This window comes from Epinephelus moara, chromosome 9, assembly GCF_006386435.1.
Source record: "Epinephelus moara isolate mb chromosome 9, YSFRI_EMoa_1.0, whole genome shotgun sequence".
In the NCBI taxonomy this organism is placed as follows: domain Eukaryota; kingdom Metazoa; phylum Chordata; class Actinopteri; order Perciformes; family Serranidae; genus Epinephelus; species Epinephelus moara.
Window position 1 is genome coordinate 1168924 of NC_065514.1, and position 18628 is coordinate 1187551.

The 18628-nt window shown below is 37.4% G+C and overlaps 4 protein-coding genes across 6 annotated transcripts in view; 2 read left to right on the plus strand and 2 right to left on the minus strand.

Annotated features, from left to right (window-relative positions):
• Positions 1 to 1376, minus strand: part of LOC126395745 (aryl hydrocarbon receptor-like) — a 36298-nt gene extending 34922 nt beyond the window's left edge. For both annotated transcript variants that reach the window (XM_050053439.1, XM_050053437.1), the window contains exon 1: positions 1046 to 1376. In XM_050053439.1, the coding sequence (XP_049909396.1) occupies positions 1046 to 1104 (59 nt within the window). In that variant the 5' untranslated portion in view covers positions 1105 to 1376. The remainder of the gene's footprint in view (positions 1 to 1045) is intronic.
• Positions 1 to 18628, plus strand: part of cops4 (COP9 constitutive photomorphogenic homolog subunit 4 (Arabidopsis)) — a 520559-nt gene that overhangs the window by 410936 nt on the left and 90995 nt on the right. The gene's annotated exons all lie outside the window — the stretch shown is intronic.
• Positions 3084 to 9078, minus strand: mat2al (methionine adenosyltransferase II, alpha-like). Its single transcript, XM_050053474.1, has 9 exons — positions 8608 to 9078; positions 7399 to 7476; positions 6728 to 6850; positions 6532 to 6644; positions 4633 to 4776; positions 4269 to 4487; positions 3991 to 4173; positions 3605 to 3738; positions 3084 to 3520 (listed from the first exon to the last, which is right to left on the minus strand). The coding sequence occupies exons 1-9, from the start codon at positions 8678 to 8680 to the stop codon at positions 3418 to 3420; spliced, it is 1170 nt and encodes a 389-aa protein (XP_049909431.1). The 5' UTR covers positions 8681 to 9078; the 3' UTR covers positions 3084 to 3417.
• si:ch73-234b20.5 (uncharacterized protein LOC449923 homolog) lies at positions 12115 to 18568 on the plus strand. Of its 2 annotated transcripts, none has more exons than XM_050053492.1 (3): positions 12115 to 12260; positions 15636 to 15806; positions 18283 to 18568. In XM_050053492.1, the coding sequence occupies exons 1-3, from the start codon at positions 12258 to 12260 to the stop codon at positions 18418 to 18420; spliced, it is 312 nt and encodes a 103-aa protein (XP_049909449.1). In that variant the 5' UTR covers positions 12115 to 12257; the 3' UTR covers positions 18421 to 18568. The 2 variants fall into 2 exon arrangements, with proteins under 2 accessions (XP_049909449.1, XP_049909448.1); XM_050053491.1 differs by lacking the exon at positions 12115 to 12260 and adding an exon at positions 12509 to 12670.

An 18628-nucleotide genomic window follows, 5' to 3' on the forward strand; every position in this document is an offset into this window, starting at 1 on the left:
CATATATCATTCTGATATCAGCCATTCTGCATCAAAAGGACTTTTACTTTTATTACTTTAAACAACATTTATATGTGGGGCCCATGTGAGTAGTAAATGAGCTGAAAAAAGGCCCTGTATGGGATTGTCCAAGGTCTCCATAAGGTCCCCATGCCAGTTGCTCACACGGGTGGTTTTACCCAAGATAAGATGCCCACTTTGGGGCCATACCCACTTGGTACCCAGGTGGCTGTAGCATAACCCATGTAGGGCCCACTTGGGTTAACCCACCTGTGTGAGCAACTGATATGGGGGCCATTATGGAACTCATGGACGATCCCATATTGGGCCCAGTTTCAGCTCATTTACTAACCACACAGGGCCCACATTGAAATGTTGAGTTTGATTTTTTGAAATTTTGTATTTATGGTTTTTGTGTATTTATTTATTTATTTTTACTAATATTTTTTAGTTTTTTTTAGCTTGCATATTCTTCTATTTCGTTACTTATTCATTTACTTTTTTTTTTTTTTAAAGGTTTTTATCTTGCCTCTGGTGTTTCCCTACTTATGATAACGTACATCAGTTTATGTGTGTGTGCGCTATATAAATAAAATTTGTTTGATTGATGAAATTTTGAATGCAGTACTTAACCTTGTATTTACTTGTATTTCTACATGCACCAAGTTTCAGTAAGTACAAATATTTCTCCCACCATCACCTGCCCGTCTCACCTTATCTGGCCTTGACGTCATCACCTTCGCGTGACACTTGCTGCAGGTGGACTACCTACCTGCCCACCCCCCTTACTCTGTCCCAGAAATCATAAATCACTGAAGTAAAATTAAAACAACAACTTGTGTGGCTTCAGGTGGAGACACGAGGTGAGTGTAAGCAGTTTGGCAGTATCTCTACTAATAACAATTACTCATTAATTATGACGGTGCTGATGACTGACTGATCCGCTGGCAATGACCCGTATTAACCCCTCCAGCGGTGCACAGAGCTCAGGCCTGTTTCATAGCCTGAGGTGACACTAAAACATGTTTTAAATATAAAACCTGACCTTTTCTGGACAGGCTTCTTCCTCCTCTTCACCGCGTACACTCCTCCATTCCCCGGCATGGTGCCGCTCTGGTTCCTCCTCAGCTGAAACTTTCCTTTCACTTCAAAGAGCAAAATAAAAGCAGCATAAAAAGTTTAATTCTTTTGAAAATGTCCAGACACACCCCGTGTGTTCCTCTGCTGCCTGGGTCCTTTAAAAAGCAGGTTGTTTGAGACGGACCCAGCTCAGTGTGACACAGCAGAGCAATAATCCAGACACATGACGTGTGGCAGCACTTTAGAAGCGACCCTGTCGGTCAGAGGCTCATTTAAAGAGTCGTGAAGTTTGCAAAGGGAAGTACAGCAGCACACACACCAGACTGTCCCCCTGTGTGTGTGTGTGCACTCTGCAGCTGCTTCAGCCAATCACATCCACTGTAACATCACTGCACGTCTGTCTCAGCCTCTGTGATTGGTGCACAGCTCCTCCTTTGTTTATCCTCTCTGTCCTCAGCTGTAAAACATACACACTGTACAGTGTGTTACAGTTCTGTGACTCTTTACAGTCAAAGTTACTCTGAGATTAAAAGGTTGTTTCCTTCCTGTTAGGATGTAAAGTTTGACATAAAGTGACAGCAGCTCAACTTTCCATCCACTCCGCCATGTTTTTCCACCTCCTGTAAAAATGTTGTGTAACCTGTAACTGTGACTCCATCCAGTGGCAGGTGACGTTAGCACAGGGCTCTGTCAGGGGTGGAAACAGGAGTAAAAACTACTGGTGAATGAAATGAAATGAAATAAAATTAAAAGATACCATGAAATAAAAAAAAATAAAAAATTAAAACAAATTATATATATATATATATATATCTACATATATAAAAACACCATGGGATAAAACAAAACAAAATAACGTGAAATAAAGTTAAGCAAAAATAAAATAAAATAAAATAACATAAAACACTACAAAATAAAATAAAGCAAAATCAAATAAAATACAACATAAAAACATAAAGCGAAACAGCATAAAATTAAACAAAATAAAATAAATCAAAGTGAAGTAAAATAAAATAAAATAAAGCAAAATAAAATAAATTTAAATCAAAAAGACATATGACAAAACAAAGTAAAGAAAATTAAAGCATAATAAAATAATATAAAACAAAACAAAGATAAAACAAAGTAAAATAAAGCAAAATAAAATGTAATTAAAAACCATTAAAAGAGTAAAATAAAATAAAGCAAAATAAAATCAAATACCATTAAAAAAGTAAAATAAAATAAAGCAAAATAGAATAAAATTAAATACCATTTAAAAAGTTAAATTAAATTAAATACCATTATAAAAGTCAAATTAAATAAAGCAAAATAAAATTAAATACCATTAAAAAAAAGTAAAATAAAATGAAGCAAAATAAAACATAATACAAAAAAAAGTAAAGTAAAATAAAGCAAAATAAAATAAAACTAAACATAAAACAAAACAAAGTAAATAAAATAAGGCAAAATAAATTAAAAAAAACCCCTCACCTTAATAAAGTAAATATTTGTCACATATATATTATCAATGGTGGAGTAAGAACTCAGATCTTTTACTAACGTAAAGGTTGCAGCACCACAGTGAAGAAATACTGTCACTGGTAAAAGTCCTGCACTCAAAATCTTACTAAAATAAAAGTTCATATGTATTAGCATCAAAATATAGTTAAAGTACCAAATATAATTATGCAGAGTGGCCTATTTCAGAATAATATATATTCTTTGATTATAGTTATCGATGCATGAACGTAATTATCACTTAATGATACAGCTGGTAAAAGTGGGGCTCATTTTTATTACTTTATATACTGCTGGGTGGCTTAAATTTCATATTAATAATCTGATTCTGCTCAGTAAATAAAGGTGTCAAGTACATGTCATGGAGTAACAGTATAAAGTAGCAGAGGTGAAAAGTAACTAAGTACATTTTCTTGAGTTGCCACTTTTAGTAACTTATCAAGTAAAATCAAAGTACCTAATATTTAAAACGAAATGAAGTACTCGAGGAAGTCTTGCGCATGTTTTGTTCACCAAATATTATTTATTAAAAATGACCAAAATACATGACTGTTATAAATCTGACAGCACCTGACAGTTCTCACACAACACTCTAAAATAAAAAACACATTTATTGCATAATCATTTTTGTTTTAAACAAAACTACAGTTTCCAAACAGGAAATTATCTCAATCATGAGTTAAAAATCATAATTTTTGAACAAAGGCACTGACCACTGCTTTTACAGTTTAGGGTCAGACAAAGACATCTATGTTCACATACATGGATTCTGTGGCTCTTGATTGTTTAACGCCTGATTATTCAGACATGACTGGAATGTGATCGACCACGTTAAACTCAGAACACCAGAGACTTTGGTTTTTCCCAGGGGAACTCCTCTCTGCCAAAGTGACCGTAGCAGGCGGTGGCCTGGTAGATCGGCCGCTTCAAACCCAGCTCTCTGTTAAAAGAAGTTGATATCACAGTGTCAGATATTTACATAAAAACACGTAATGACGTTTGAGCTAATGAAAACTCGACATACTTGACGATGACCCCAGGTCGCAGGTCAAAGTTCTTTTGGACTATCTGCAGCAGCTCGTCTTCGTCCCTGTTCGATGTGCCGTAGTGAAACACTGAGATGGAGAGTGGGTGGCTCACACCGATCGCATACGAGATCTAAACACAGATATATCAACACTTTGAGTCATTATTGATCTGTCATCAGAAGATCCTGATCCTGACCCGACCCTAACTGACCAATCAGACTGCAGTGTTCAAAGCTCCACCTTAGATTTTGTTTCTACTATTACGTCCAAAAATGGTTTTATCCTCTTTTGAAAATAAAAGTAAAACAATGCACAGTAGTGTTAGCTTAAGTGCTATTACACAAGAAGGGAGTAACAAGTGCAGCTTCATAAACGTCCTCACCTGAACGAGAGCTCTCCTGCATAGTCCAGCTTTGACCAAAGACTTAGCGACCCAGCGTGCTGCGTAAGCTCCGGACCGATCCACTTTGGAGTAGTCTTTTCCAGAGAACGCCCCTCCTCCGTGCCCACCCCATCCTCCATACGTGTCCACTATGATTTTACGCCCCGTCAGTCCTGCATCACCCTGGTGATACAAAAACATCAGCTCCTGCTTGCCCACACATTTAATCATATTTTTATTTTTATTACACTTCCCTCTGTGGTTCAGTCCGCACTCACCTGTGGACCTCCAACGAGGAATTTCCCACTTGGCAGCAGATGGTAGATGGTCTTGTCGTCCAGGTACCGGGCGGGAATGACGACATTCACCACCTTCTCCATCAGATGGCGTCTGATCTCCTGCAGGGAGATATCTGGGCTGTGCTGTACTGAGATGACCACAGTGTGGACACGTAGAGGCTCCATGGCGCCCATGTTGTCTTTATACTCCACCGTGACCTGCAGACAAAAGGGCAGATATAGAAACCAACCGCACAGAGAAGATACAACAGAATTTTTGGGGGTGTATTTATTTATAAAACAGGAAATGAGCGGAGAGAACGACGTGATCCCCCCTTTTCGTTTGTCTTCTGAAGTGTCTCACTTGTGATTTGGAGTCTGGCAGTATCCACGGACACTCTCCGTTGAGTGACAGCTCCTTCAGCCTGTAGTTGAGCTTGTGAGCCAGGAGGATGGTTAAGGGCATACACTCCTCGGTCTCATCGGAGGCATAGCCAAACATCAAACCCTGAGAAGACAAGCAGCTCGATAATGATGGAAACAGTCTGAGCAGTAACGTTAGCAAAAGTTTACAATTAATTAAACTTAAGTAAATACAATTTTAAAAAAGAGCTTTTGAATGTTATTTTGTAAATGAATGTTTCTTAAGATGGAGCAATTACAAAATCTCTCCACCACTTTGTTGGTCCTCGAACTTTTCATCTAGTGCCACCAGTAGATTAAAGATTTCAAGGTGGTTTATGACCAAAACTAATGATATTTGTGTTTCACGACTCCCAACACTGCACAACAGGGACACCTCAATCTATTTTTGACCCCGATCCCAATCAAATTAATATTGAGTATCTGCCAACACCACGTCCTGAATACTATCTATTACTATTTTACTGGATAATGCAGCTGTACCTTAAAGTTATTCCTATCAATTCAATGTATATGCTCAACAAAACTCCCTGCATCCAAGCCGTTTCTTTAAGTTTTGTTCTTATCTTTATTTTAAATAATAAAGTATAAAATAACAAACCCCGTCTTTAATGTTTTTGGCCTTGTCAAAATGTCTCTGTCCCTTTAAGAGAGTATTCTCCAGTGTTTGTTGCTTCAGTGCAGACTCAACCTGAGTTACCTGAATGAACTGTATTCCACTGATTCCAATAATACCCAAAGAACCCTTTGAGACATGTTTTGAGACACAGAAATACCCTACTCATATTTTTCCGGGAGCAAAACCTCATCTACTTTGTAAAAAAATTCCTAAAATTACATTTTAAACTTTAAACATTTTCTCATCTAACACCTGGTGAGTACCTGCAGAAAACGTCCTGAAGGGACCTGAGTGCCATGACTCTGACTGTCAATTAAAGAGGGAAAAAGTAGACAAGGAAGTTTTACATAAATTAATTAGGCCTAGAAAAACACACAATGCTAATTACGGTTCAGGCTGTAGAAATAGTTTTTAGAAACAGGGGGGCAAAGTCCCTCCTGTTCTGGTGCACCCCATGGGACCTGATTTAGGAGAAATAAGTAAATCATTTTTTGATCCTGTTTGAATTGTGCCATGAATTACACTGATGATATTTGTCAATTTAAAAAATGATTCTGCAAGTCAAGAGAGTCACAGTTTTTCACAGGTTTGTCGTGTGAAACCGCTTACTGAACTACATCTCTCGTCTTGCTAACCGTTATCAACACAAACATGGCTGTTACTTGGCACATTTCAAATTGCAAAAAAAAAAAAAAAAAGACAGGTTTAGAAAATTATTTAAAAAATAGGGAAAAGCTGGGGAAAAACTATATTTATAATTTTTTCTTATATTTTTTATTTTATTATATTTTAAAAAACAAATTCTAATATTTTTTTATTATATATCTTTTATAATTATTACATTTTCAAATTATGTTACAGAATTATTATAAATTTAAAGCACTCTTTCCAGGTCGTTTGTTTGTTTTTAACTGTCTTTCTTTCTCTTTTTTTAATTTATTTTTTAATATTAATTCTTGGGTAATTTCTTCTTCTGATGCTCATCGCCTTCTTCCCATATTTTAAATTAAATTTAAAAAACAACAACAAGCCAATTAGCTCAGGTTTCAAAGGGTTCAATAAAAATGAAGTAGCCAATTAAAACAAAGGGCAATCAATGACAACAGTAACTGTACATGACTCTACTGAAAACTGTCGGTTCATTTACCAAAATGATTTTTCACAACCATTTTTACAACATGAATCAGTTCTGAATCCAGGTGGTGAAATGTTCTACTGGACCTGGTCTCCTGCACCGATGTCCTCCTGATCTCTGCCTTCAAACACACAGTCGGTGATCTCCGCACACTGCGGCTCCAGCGCCAGCAGCACGTTACAGGTCTTATAGTCAAAACCTGCAAAGCACAAGTCGGGACTCGTTAACTAAACATCCCCCAGAAAATGACACACAAACTCAGTCACTGAATAAGAATCCCACCTTTTGACGAGTCATCATAACCAATCTTCTTGACTGTATTTCGGACCACTGACTGGAGATCAACGATGGCCTTCGACGTCACTTCTCCAACCAGCAGAATCATGCCCGTCTTCGCCACACACTCTGTAACGAGATGTTTTTAACAGACAAAAACACGACTCAGGCACTTGGAACAAAATATTTTACTGAGTGCATTTTGTACATTTCTAAAACTCTCAATTCTTGTGCACTTTTTGAGGCAGATTCCTAGAAAATTAATTGAGTCATGAGAAGAGGGCATGAGGGGAATGTCTGTGGAAGACGACTGGATTTACTATTAATCAAAATGTTTCAGATGGAGCTGAAGGCATCCAATGAGCATCAAGATAACGCTGAGCTGAACCTTGGTCTAAAGGGCAAACACTGATGCAGTCTAAGACAATTGGCTGTTTAATTATTAGTTATCAAAATACCTTGGACAGATTAGATTCCAACAAGTATTGATTGAATTGAATGACTGATTTTATTTTTCCACCTGGACCTTTATGCTCTGCCATTTCTCCTCTAATCATCAGGCTGTAACCTGTGGCAGGCAGGTAGGTAAATATTAGGAGTTTGGTGCATCCAGATAAACAGTTAGTCCTCATCAAAGTAAAATGATAAATAAACATCATATAAGACATGTTACTCACCACAGGCCACTTTAGAGTCGGGGTCTTGACTCAGGTACGCATCGAGCACAGCATCACTGATCTGATCACACATTTTATCTGTGAACACAAAGTCAGAGACGTTAAAAGGAAAGAACGATACAGATATTATCAGTGTTGTCAGGGACGTAGCTTCCATCAAGGACACTGAGGTCATGTTTTATGTTTTCAGGGTTATTTAGGGTCAAAGAGAGAAGAAGAACAAATCAGAGAGTAATCAGAGAAAAAAGGTGAGCACACGTTAGCAGGTGTTGGGCAAGTGGCCCATCTGCAAGGAGCCAAACAGCACCGGAAAAACACTGATTTTAACATGAATATGCTTTATGCAGTGTTTTTACTATTTTTAACCACCTTGTCTGTTTGTTTTGGAGAGGGGGAGACGTCCGCGGATAATTCAGCTCCTGGTTAAAACCTCCTGAACGTCTGGATCATAAGTTACCACAGAAAATATGTGAGCACACATTGTGAAGTACTAGGTTAGTGGCACGTCTGTGAGGTGCTGGACAGCATCGGAAAAACACCAATTTTTAACATGAACCTGCTTTATTTAGTGTTTTTATTGTTTTTGACCACCTTGTCTGTTTGTTTTGGAGAGGAAGAGACCTCTGTGGATAATTCAGCTCCTGGTTAAAACCTCCTGAACAACTAACACTGAAGGAATTCTAACCAGGAGCTCACGCTTTGCATAAGGGAGAAGCAATTTTCAGCGCTAGATGCCACAAAATATTTTCTACACACTGTTCCTTTAGGGTAAGATTTTGGAGGCAGAACCTTTACTTGTAACAAAGTACTTCAACACTGTCTGAGTACTTCATCCGCCACTGCCAACAGTAGCTACAGAAATGATTTAAAATTAGCTCCACATTGATGAACTACAACATTAAAATACTCTAAGTTATGTATTCTTTAGTGATAAAAATGATAGAAAATACTAATATTCTATCAGATTATGACACACAGTCTGAAGGGAGCCATTCTGCATAATGAGTTTTACTTTTTAATACTTTGCCCTGATGAACTCAGGACTTTTACTTTTATTTCAAGTATTTCTGAGCACTTCTTCCACCATACACACACACACACACACACAGACACACACAGGGAACATGTCCAGACAGAGCACTACTCTGTGCACTACACACACACACACACACACACACACGTACACACAGTGATAGATGGGTACAGTACCGGAGTGTCCTTCTCCAACAGACTCGGATGTGAAGAGGAAAGTCTTCCCCCTGCGGGCTCCGCTCGGGTTCATCTTCAGCTTGTCGGTCCGTCGGTGCACAAATTGAATTTAACGGAATTAACGGCGACGGTACACTTTAAGTTAAAGTACCGTTGGATGTCCGCCCACACTGATTATAAAAATCAATAATCAACTCTGGAGGCTGAGCTGAGGTATTTGAACCGGAGTAAACTTGATTTACGACAGGCGGGTTTAACGGCAAACTACGGAAAGTAACGGTGTAAGTGGTACCGACAGCAGTAACTGATGTAACGTTTCATGAGTGGTCGTTAACAGTCAATAATATAAGACTAGTAAATACACATAGTTTATTACTCGTCTTTCGTTGGGCTCTTTAATGACAGCTGTGTGAGCTGAAAGAGGAATGTTTACAAGTGCAGGTCCTTCAGGCAGCAGCACGGACAGCCCCAAGGTACGGTGTCCCATTTGGGTCAATATTAAGTAAATAAATACAAAAAAATATGATTTAAAAATGGATATACATATGGTTTTATTTTAAATTTAAAACATTTTTCCATGACTATTTTAATTTATTTCAGGGGGAATTTATTTCATAATGCCAAATTTATTTATTTTATAATGCTATATTTATTTATATTGTGGGATTTATTTTATAATGCTACATTTAATTATTTTAGGGGATTTATGTCATGATGCCACTTATTATTATTTTAGGGGATTTATTTTATAATTCCACATTTATTTTTGGGGGGGGATTTATTTTGTAATGCCACATTTATCTATTTTAGGGGATTTATTTTATAATGCCACATTTATCTATTTTAGGGGATTTATTTTATAAGTCTACATTTATTTATTTTAGGGGATTTATTTTATAATGCCACATTTATCTATTTTAGGGGATTTATTTTATAATGCCACATTTACCTATTTTCGGTGACTTATTTTATAATGCCAAATTTATTTATTTTAGGGGATTTATTTTAATAATGCCACATTTATCTATTTTCGGTGACTTATTTTATAATGCCAAATTTATTTATTTTCAGTGACTTATTTTATAATGCCACATTTATTTATTTTAGGGGATTTATTTTATAATGTCACATTTATTTATTTCACTGGATTCTATTTCATAATGCCACATTTAATTATTTCAGGGGATTTATTTTATAATGCCGAATTTATTTCAGAAAGTTTTCTGATCCTGGTACTGCCTGTCTATTTTTTTTTTTTTTTTTTAATTGATTTGATTGATTGACTGTTTATCAGCCCACAAATGAGACAAAAAATAGCTAAGTCCCCTGAAAAAAATGAATGTGGAGTTTTGAAATAAAAGTCAACTGAAATAGCCCTTTGAAAAAAAATCCTTTTATGACATTCCATAAAGTAAAAGTTTTAAAGTTTCAAAATATAGCCAAGTACCAAAAGCAGAGGAACTCCTACAGAATGGCCCATTTAAGAATAATAAATATGAAATTACTAATTTATATTTAATTTATAACATGGATTCAACTGTATGAACATTTTTGAGGCGATAATTTGTGGTGTTATTGTTTTATTGGGTTGTATTTTAATGAACGATGTCTCTGTCTTGTCTCTGCGGACAAAAACACCAATTGCAATATAATGTAAGGTGCTGCTGTTATTAATGTTCACAGACACAAACATCAGTCACAGGAACAGCTTCCCACAGAGCCGAGTAAACACAACAAACCAAAACAAAAGCACATCATCATAAACTTCATAAAAGTTGACATTTATTGCAGGGTTAGTCGGATATGACGCAGTATATTTTAGTACATGTGATTGTTGTGTCCAGTCCTTGTATTTAACCCTACAGTGTCAGAACATTGTGCTCATGCATTGTGTTAACTGCTGTTGGTTTATAATATCTAAATACCTCTGTGTTACTTCACTGAGTTGTATCAACGCTAAATGTTCCAACTGTACAAAGTCCATCATTACTATGATTACTTCTATAAGGCACAGCCAGCGTGTAAGGTTACATACTGCACTGTTTGTCTTTACCATTGGTCTCGATGATCTCAGGTAATAGTACAGTCATTTATATATTCTTAATTTGACTTTAAGTAATCATATGTCAACATCGTTAGTATTTGGCAAGCACTCACCAAAGTGCAGCACACTCCCAGAGTTCAGTTAGTGACTCATGGCCAGATCCTCTTTATCAGGGAAGTAAATCTGCAGCACTGACAGAGTACTACAGAGACATTTCTTTCTTTTCTTCTCTAAAAGATCTATATATGGATTTAGGGTTTATGTGACTGATTAATGAATAAGATAACCTCTTGACTACGAAGTACATTTACACAAATAGTGTATTGTACTCAGCTACAACTCTGAGTTACTTGGACCTTACTTCCGTGTTAACTTTATGCTACTTGCTACAGCAATGACATCAGGATGTCATTTGGACTAGATAAGTATGGTAGGGTGCGTCCAAGAGAGGGAAGATGATCAGAACCAGAAGGCAGCTTTGCAGATGTTCAGCACAGTTACTAATACCTACACAGAGTAGCAGATGTTCAGCACAGTTACTAATACCTACACAGAGTAAGGCAGGTCCTGAAAAGTCAGCTGAACGGAAAGAACAAGGTCGGAGCCATCAACATGTACGCCCTGCCAGTCATCAGATACTCTGCTGGTTTAATAAGCTGCCAAAGGAGGAGACAGAGGCCGCTGATATCAAGACAAGGAAGCTTCTCACAATGCATGGAGGGTTTCATCCTTAGTCCAGCACCCTGAGACTGTACACTTAGTCCAGCACCCTGAGACCGTACACTTAGTCCAGCATCCTAAGACCGTACACTAAGCAGAACAAGGGGGGCGAGGACTGGTGAGCGTCAGAGCCTATGTCCNCCAGCACCCTGAGACTGTACACTTAGTCCAGCACCCTGAGACTGTACACTTAGTCCAGCACCCTGAGACTGTACACTAAGCAGAACAAGGGGGGCGAGGACTGGTGAGCGTCAGAGTACACTAAGCAGAACAAGGGGGGCGAGGACTGGTGAGCGTCAGAGCCTATGTCCAGTACCAAACAACCAAGATCCAGGACGACATCAGGAAGATGGCCCCCAAAGATGAACTGCTGAGTGAATACCTCAGGCAGCAGAGGAGGAGGAGGAACCATCATGGAGGGACAAGCCCCTGCACGGCATGTACCACAGACAGACTGAAGAAGTGGCAGACATCAAGAATTCTCACCAGTGTCTGAAAAACACTGGACTAGAGACAGCACAGAGGCACTAATCATAGCAGCACAGGAACAGACTGCTGGTAGGTGGTGTCATATTTCTTTTTATACTAATGAGATATGCTTCTTGTACATATCACGTTAAATGTTTAAAAAGTGAAACAGTGTTAACTCTTGAATCTGGGTGCCAACCAGAGCTATCCTCGTGCTTCCAAACAGCCTGGATGAAGCCTATTTGCAAACTGTCAGCGGCTGCTGAAACAAGCTGCACAACACAGGATGAGGAAGTGAAGCAACACAGTGACTTCACCTCTGCTTTATTGCCTTGCAAATTATCTCTCTGTCGAAAGCAGAGCCCTTTGCCCTGACACATCTGCTCAACACCGGTCTGGATTCGTTGTAAAGCAGCTGATGGTATGTAAACACACACACAGAACTTAAGATACATGTTTTAAACTGAAATGTGTTGTTTATTGTCTTCAATAACTAAACCACAGGTATAAAAATAGTCAATGAATGTGTGGAAGCAGAGTTCATGAAAAGCAGGAAATGAAAGTACTGCATGTTCATGATCCGACTAGAGGTCTTTGTGGCGACGGAGACCGGCTCCTGTTGAGCCAATGAGACTTTGATTGAGGCAACAGGCGGTTAATGAGTAACTAAGGAGAAGGTGCAACCTTCAGCTCTCAGTGAGTGACTTCATACAGTCACAAGAAGCTCAGATCTGTGTTTGTTTGTTGTAAGCAGCAGGACTGGATAAGACGACTTTGTGGAGGCTTTTTGTTTTTATATTTTGGTTGTGACTGAGAAACAGAGCTGCTATGGTGAGTGGTGACTTTTTATACACCCCAGTTTAAATTTAAGTTAAATATTGTTGACATATTTTAAATATAATCGATTGTTTTTCATCTTGATATCATCTAAAATCATCTCTGTAGGTTGATCCATGTCGCACTTTGTGTTTACCAGGTTTACTTTGTGCTTGAGGTTTTCAAGTGACACACACACACACACACACACACACACACACACACACACACAGAGGCCTCTGTAAACTGACTCACACTTGATAGCGCTCTTTTCCTGTTAACCTTTTAACATCCCTGATGACGGCCACACGCCTTTAGTCTTACAATAAAGTTGTGCTTTAAAGTACAACTGCTGCTGGAGTTTAACCTCTTTAAACCTCTTAAAGGGATAGTTCAGATGTTTTCTAAGTGTTGTTGTTTGAGGTACTTATACACAGTCAGTGTATTACCTACAGCAGGCTGGAGTTTGAAGTAAGCAATGTACTGCTGTGGACGAGCTCCACAACAAAAACATATTTCAGCTGCCTATAAAAGTCAGTATCAGTTTCAGTGTGCACTATATTTAGAGTGTTTTCACTGTTTTACTTTAATGTCAGACAGTGATTTCCAGTGAGAAAATGGAGCCGTTATATCGCTCTCTTCAAAGCCAGACTCCATTGAGAAAAACAGTGATTTAACATTGCTGATCACAGGAGCTGCTGGTTTACTGCCGCTTCAATCAGCTGGTTTGTTTGTGTTATTTTGTGACTTTGGTGTTTAAAACGGTTAGTTTAGATCCACCGAAGTCACACAATGACACAAATGAACTAAGTGATTGAAGCAGCGGTGGGACGAGCAGCTCTCTTGTTCAGTGAGATAAAATTACTGTTTTTCTCAGTGGAGTCCGGTGGCTTTGACAAGAGCATAGATGGGGAACTGAACAGCTTCCCAGTTGAAACGGTCTGTCTGACAGCAGGGTAAAGTGATGCAAACAGTCTAAATATAGCATACACTTAAACTGATATTGATTCTCTTAGGTGGCTAAAGTACATTTAGTTGCTGACCCCTCCACAGGAGTAAATAGCTTAGCTTCTCTGTCAGACTCCAGCCTGCTTCTCCAAACTGGAGGCGTGCTGACTGATATTTACTGTATGTAATGCACTGACTATGGATAAGTACCTCATACAACACCACTTCCAAAAAAACAAACTATCCCTTTAACAGCCCCCTTTCCCATTATGTAGCTCTAAAGGGTAACTTGTGTATGTTTCAACCTGGACTGGTCGAGTATTGAGACACCACTGCAGCCGGCAGCCACAAAACAGAACCACATGTAACCACTTGGGGCATTTGCACACTAAAAGTGCTTGTTTTTGTCAGTGACAGGCTCAGGCTGTTATTATAAGTGTCTGACAACATTATGGAAAGGATCCCTACAGAAATAGACATTTTAGTTTAAGCAGAAACAGCCCTGAAATCACCATCACCAAACCCACCAGACTCCATTTAAATAAAGACTAATTTTAGCGTATATAGAGGCAGCATGTTGTCACATCTAACTGGTGAATTAAGGGTTAATTTAAACCAAACCAGAGTTGGTGATTGTTGGAACAGAGAATAGACGAACCAAGATGGTTTCTGTGAGTTTTATTTTGTTTCTATCGACTTTGAATGAAGTGTGTTATATGATGATAAAATTACTGTTTTTTAAATGGAGTCTGGTGGGTTTGGTGATGGTGATTTCAGGGCTGTTTCGGGTTAAACAAAAAGGATCTTACTCTTTAACACAAAGCTCTATCTCTGTAGGGATCCTTTCATAATGTTAGACACTTAGAATAACAATCTGAGCCTGTCAGTGGCAAAAACAAACATTTTAATGGACGTAACTTGATGGTAAGTTATTACATTGCAACCTTTACTTGCCTTACTTAGACACAAAAACACGAGAAAATAGCAGAAGTTACCCTTTAAGATTGGACAAATGTCATTCTTTACTAAATGAAAATCAGTATGTTTCCAGTCACAGTGAAGTGGAGCTACAGTCCCAGCTGGATGAGGCCATTTAACTGGCCTACTGTCCTTGTCCCAGTATACAAGCACGGGAGGGGAATCCATTTATTGAGCCAAGTATGTGCGACTCCTCTACGATAGGTGGAGATATGCCCCCTTTCAGCTTGTTAGTATTGGACCTTTTTCCTGTTGACCTATTACGTCACAGACCAAACAATGGACAAACAAGTTAGCTACGGTTAGCTAGCAGCTAACTGGTACCATGGTGGACAACTTTACAGCTCTGTACATTTGGTCCGTCCAAAAAGTCACGGCTCTGGATGTAGATTTCTCCATGTTGTTACCGGCTTCTTCTTCTCTTACACATTTAATGCTATTGGACTTCTGGGTCAAAGCCCGGGGCGGAAACTGTGGAGCATGCTCAGAGCGCCTCGGCCAGATTTAGTACAATTTCAGTCGCACTAACATGTTTAGCCTACATGTATTTTAAAAGTCCAGTTTTAGTGGAGCTAACACAAAAAAATCTATTTTCTCTAATGTCATGGAAACGTACTGTCACATCTATTCTACGTTAGCTTGTTCCAACTGTTCACTGAAGCTACAGTATGTGAGGATTACACCAGCTCAAATATTCAACCCAAAGACCCCATTAAATGGAAATATTCTTGATGTCTTGTACACAACATTTTTTTATTTTTGTCCCCAAAATTATTTCTGACATTTTTAGTAACTTTGGAATCTCTACTAGAATTTAAAACAAAGATCTGTGAGGAGTTTGAACAACGTTGAACAGCAAAGTGTGAGCTGATATTGACACGTCTGATGGGTTTTAGAGGTTAACACATTTGTGAGAAGTGAAATTTGGTCATTTACAATTGTGACTTGAGGTTTCTGCTCCTTAGTTTCACTTTCAGTGTGGTTCACTGGTGGTGCGATGGTTTAGTTTCTGACTAAAAATAGAACAATTTCCCTCTCTGCATATTTTTCTCAGGCTGACACAACCTCTCAGTCGCCGGCCCCTGGCTCGTCGGCCAAACTCGACCAGGTACAAGGTCAGGTCAACGAGGTGAAAGTTATCCTGAAAGACAACATCAGCAAAGTGCTGGAGCGAGGGGACAGACTAGATGATCTCATCGGCAAGACTGACGACCTGCAGGCGTCCGTAAGTATCTGATAATAATGGCGGCCCACAGTGTGAACTCTTGACCCTGTGATTATAGATAAGGTTTTCATTAAAGCAACAAGTCTGTTTGAAAAATGTGTTTTACATTAGTAGAAAGTAACTTTACTGTACTTGAGTACAATTTTTCAGATACTTTACTTAAGTATTTCCATAATCTGCTACTTTATACATCTACTCTTCGACATTTCAGAGGGAAATATTGTACTTTTTTTTACTTGCCATACTTTTCAGATTAAGATTTTACATTAAAAAACACACCACAAGCTGATAAAATACAGTCGTTTCGAACTTGTGACAAAAAAAAATCGATGCCTATGTGGGGCCTTTTGTCATGTTATGAGTTCATCAGAGAGACATTTCCCCTTTGAACTTCCCAGATAAGTTCATGTAAATAACTGTTTGAGGCCCAAAGAGGTCAAACTAAACAAAATATTTAACAATATTTCAAATAATACAGAAACATCCAACAAACGAAAATGAATTTGTGTATCAGAACTTTGTGTTTTTGTCTTGCTGACCAATTATTAATCTCACGACCCCTCAGATTCATCTAGTGACACATGCATTTTCACTTAAATACTGTGATTTAAAACTGAAGTGAAGTGAAACTTATCTATACTCTCTTCAAAGCCAGACTCCAATATTTAGGTTATTTAGTGAAAATGCATGTGTAAAAAAGTACTGAGCATACACCTGGTTAAGTGACACTCGGATTATACTGCGCAAGCTGTGTCAGAGTATGTAAACAGATGTTTTAATATAGTTTTGCTGTTGTTAAACATGATCACCGGTCAATTAATTAATCAATATCTTTGCTGTTTTCAGTGGAGGCATGCAAAATAAACATTATCTTTATAAGTGAAAGGTAACACAGCAGGACTACCTAACTTACTAAAGATCATTTTATAAGTGAGGTGTTCCTTTAAGGCTCTATAAAACTTTTATCCCATGTGCAGTGATACTCCTTAGTATGGAAGCCCATTGCTGCCAATGTGATGGGAAAAATAAATCCTGTTGGTCATTATAATGGGAAATGTTCTCAAAATACTGACTCTCTTATCACAAAATATTGACTTCATATTGCCAGACATTAGGAACATGTCTCAAAATCGTATTTTAATAATCTTGAAATTACTTAGTATCTCAAAATATTATGTCATTGCTTTAAGCTAACGTCATTTTTTTTCTTAAAGTTTCTCATTATGTTGCAAAACTGAGTCATTATTTGAGATAAGTCATTATTTTGCCGTACCAAGTCATTACTCTGAGATATTGCATCATTGTTTTGGGATATTATGACACTATTCTGAGAAAGTTTCTTTCTATTTTGTGAAACTCAATTATTATTTTGAGATATTAAATCATTATTTTGTGATATCAAGTTGTTATTTCAAGACACTGTCATTACTTTGATAGTTTCTTTTAATTTTGTGATACCGAGTGAATATTTTGAGATATTGTGTCCTAATTTTGAGAAAGTTCCTTTAATTTTGCAAAACTGAGTCATTATTTAGACAAAGATTCTTTTAAAGTTTCTTGTAATTTTGTCATATCACTTCATTATTTCAAGATACTTGATATTTTTTTGAGAAAGTTTCTTTTCATTTTCAAGTCACTATTTTGATAGTTTCTTTTAAGGTTGCCGTACCAAGTCATTGTTTTGAGATATTACATCATGATTTTGGGACATTATGTCATTATTTTGAGAAAGTTTCTTTTTAATTTGTGATACCAAGTAATTATTTCCAGACACTTACTTTGTCATTACTTTGATGAAGTTTCTTTTAATTGTATTAATTAAGATATCGAGAGATTGTGTTCTTATTTTGATTACGTTTCTTCAATTTTACGAAACCGAGTCAATTTTTTGACAAAGTTTATTTTAATTTTTTCTGAAACCAAGTCATTATTTTGAGATACTACGTCATTATTTAGAGAAAGTTTCTTTTAATTTTTTGTTACTTAATCATTATTTTGACATATTGTGTTATTGTTTTGGGATACGACGTCATTATTTTGAGAGCGTTTCTATTTTGCAATACCACATCAATAATTCGAGAAACTGTCATTTTTTTGAGGACATGTCTTTTATTTTTACGATACCACATGATTATTTCGATAGTACGTTATTATTTTGGGATACCAAGTTATTATTTTGAAAAGTTTCTTTTAATTTTACAATACTAAATTATTTTGAGATATTGCGTCATTATTTTGAGAATGTCTCTTTTAACTCTGCCATACCAGGTCATTATTTCAGGAAAGTATGTCACTATAATAAGTTAAAGGCTTTTTTCCCCTTCACATCACAAGGCAGTTTTCATCTTTCTTTTTCATTTGCACGACCTATTAAAACTATTATGTAGAATTAGTGGAGTTCCCCTTTCAGTAAAAGGATCCGGGTACTTCTTTCATCATTGGTGTTTTATCAGGTTTCCTTTATGTTTCCTTTCAGGCTGACTCGTTCCAGAGAACATCCACGCGGGTTGCCAGGAAGTACTGGTGGAAGAACATTAAAATGATGATTATAATTGGTGTGATCGTGGTGATCATCGTCGTCCTCATCATCCTCTTCGCTACGGGTGTTATTTAAAATCTGATCTGTTCTCCTTCACCAGCTCAGGACTGAAAACAATGACGACAGCGGATAAAGCTCACCCCTCTTTTATTGGGCTTTTTAATTGCTCTCATGAGAGTCTCTGATCATTTCAGCTCAAACAGACAAGATATATTTATGGAAATTCAAAGGATACGTGATTTACTGATTCAGTTTCTCTGCCGTAAAGCTTCAAATTCAGACG

Excerpts from the sequence above, each read along its gene's own strand:
- mat2al (XM_050053474.1), bottom strand. The coding sequence starts at position 8,680 with ATGAACCCGAGCGGAGCCCGCAGGGGGAAGACTTTCCTCTTCACATCC. Across the intron at positions 7,477-8,607 it reads TGTTGGAGAAGGACACTCCG|ATAAAATGTGTGATCAGATC; the intron begins GTACTGTACCCA and ends TTGTGTTCACAG. Across the intron at positions 4,488-4,632 it reads TGCCAGACTCCAAATCACAA|GTCACGGTGGAGTATAAAGA; the intron begins GTGAGACACTTC and ends TTTTGTCTGCAG.
- si:ch73-234b20.5 (XM_050053492.1), top strand. Across the intron at positions 15,807-18,282 it reads CTGACGACCTGCAGGCGTCC|GCTGACTCGTTCCAGAGAAC; the intron begins GTAAGTATCTGA and ends GTTTCCTTTCAG.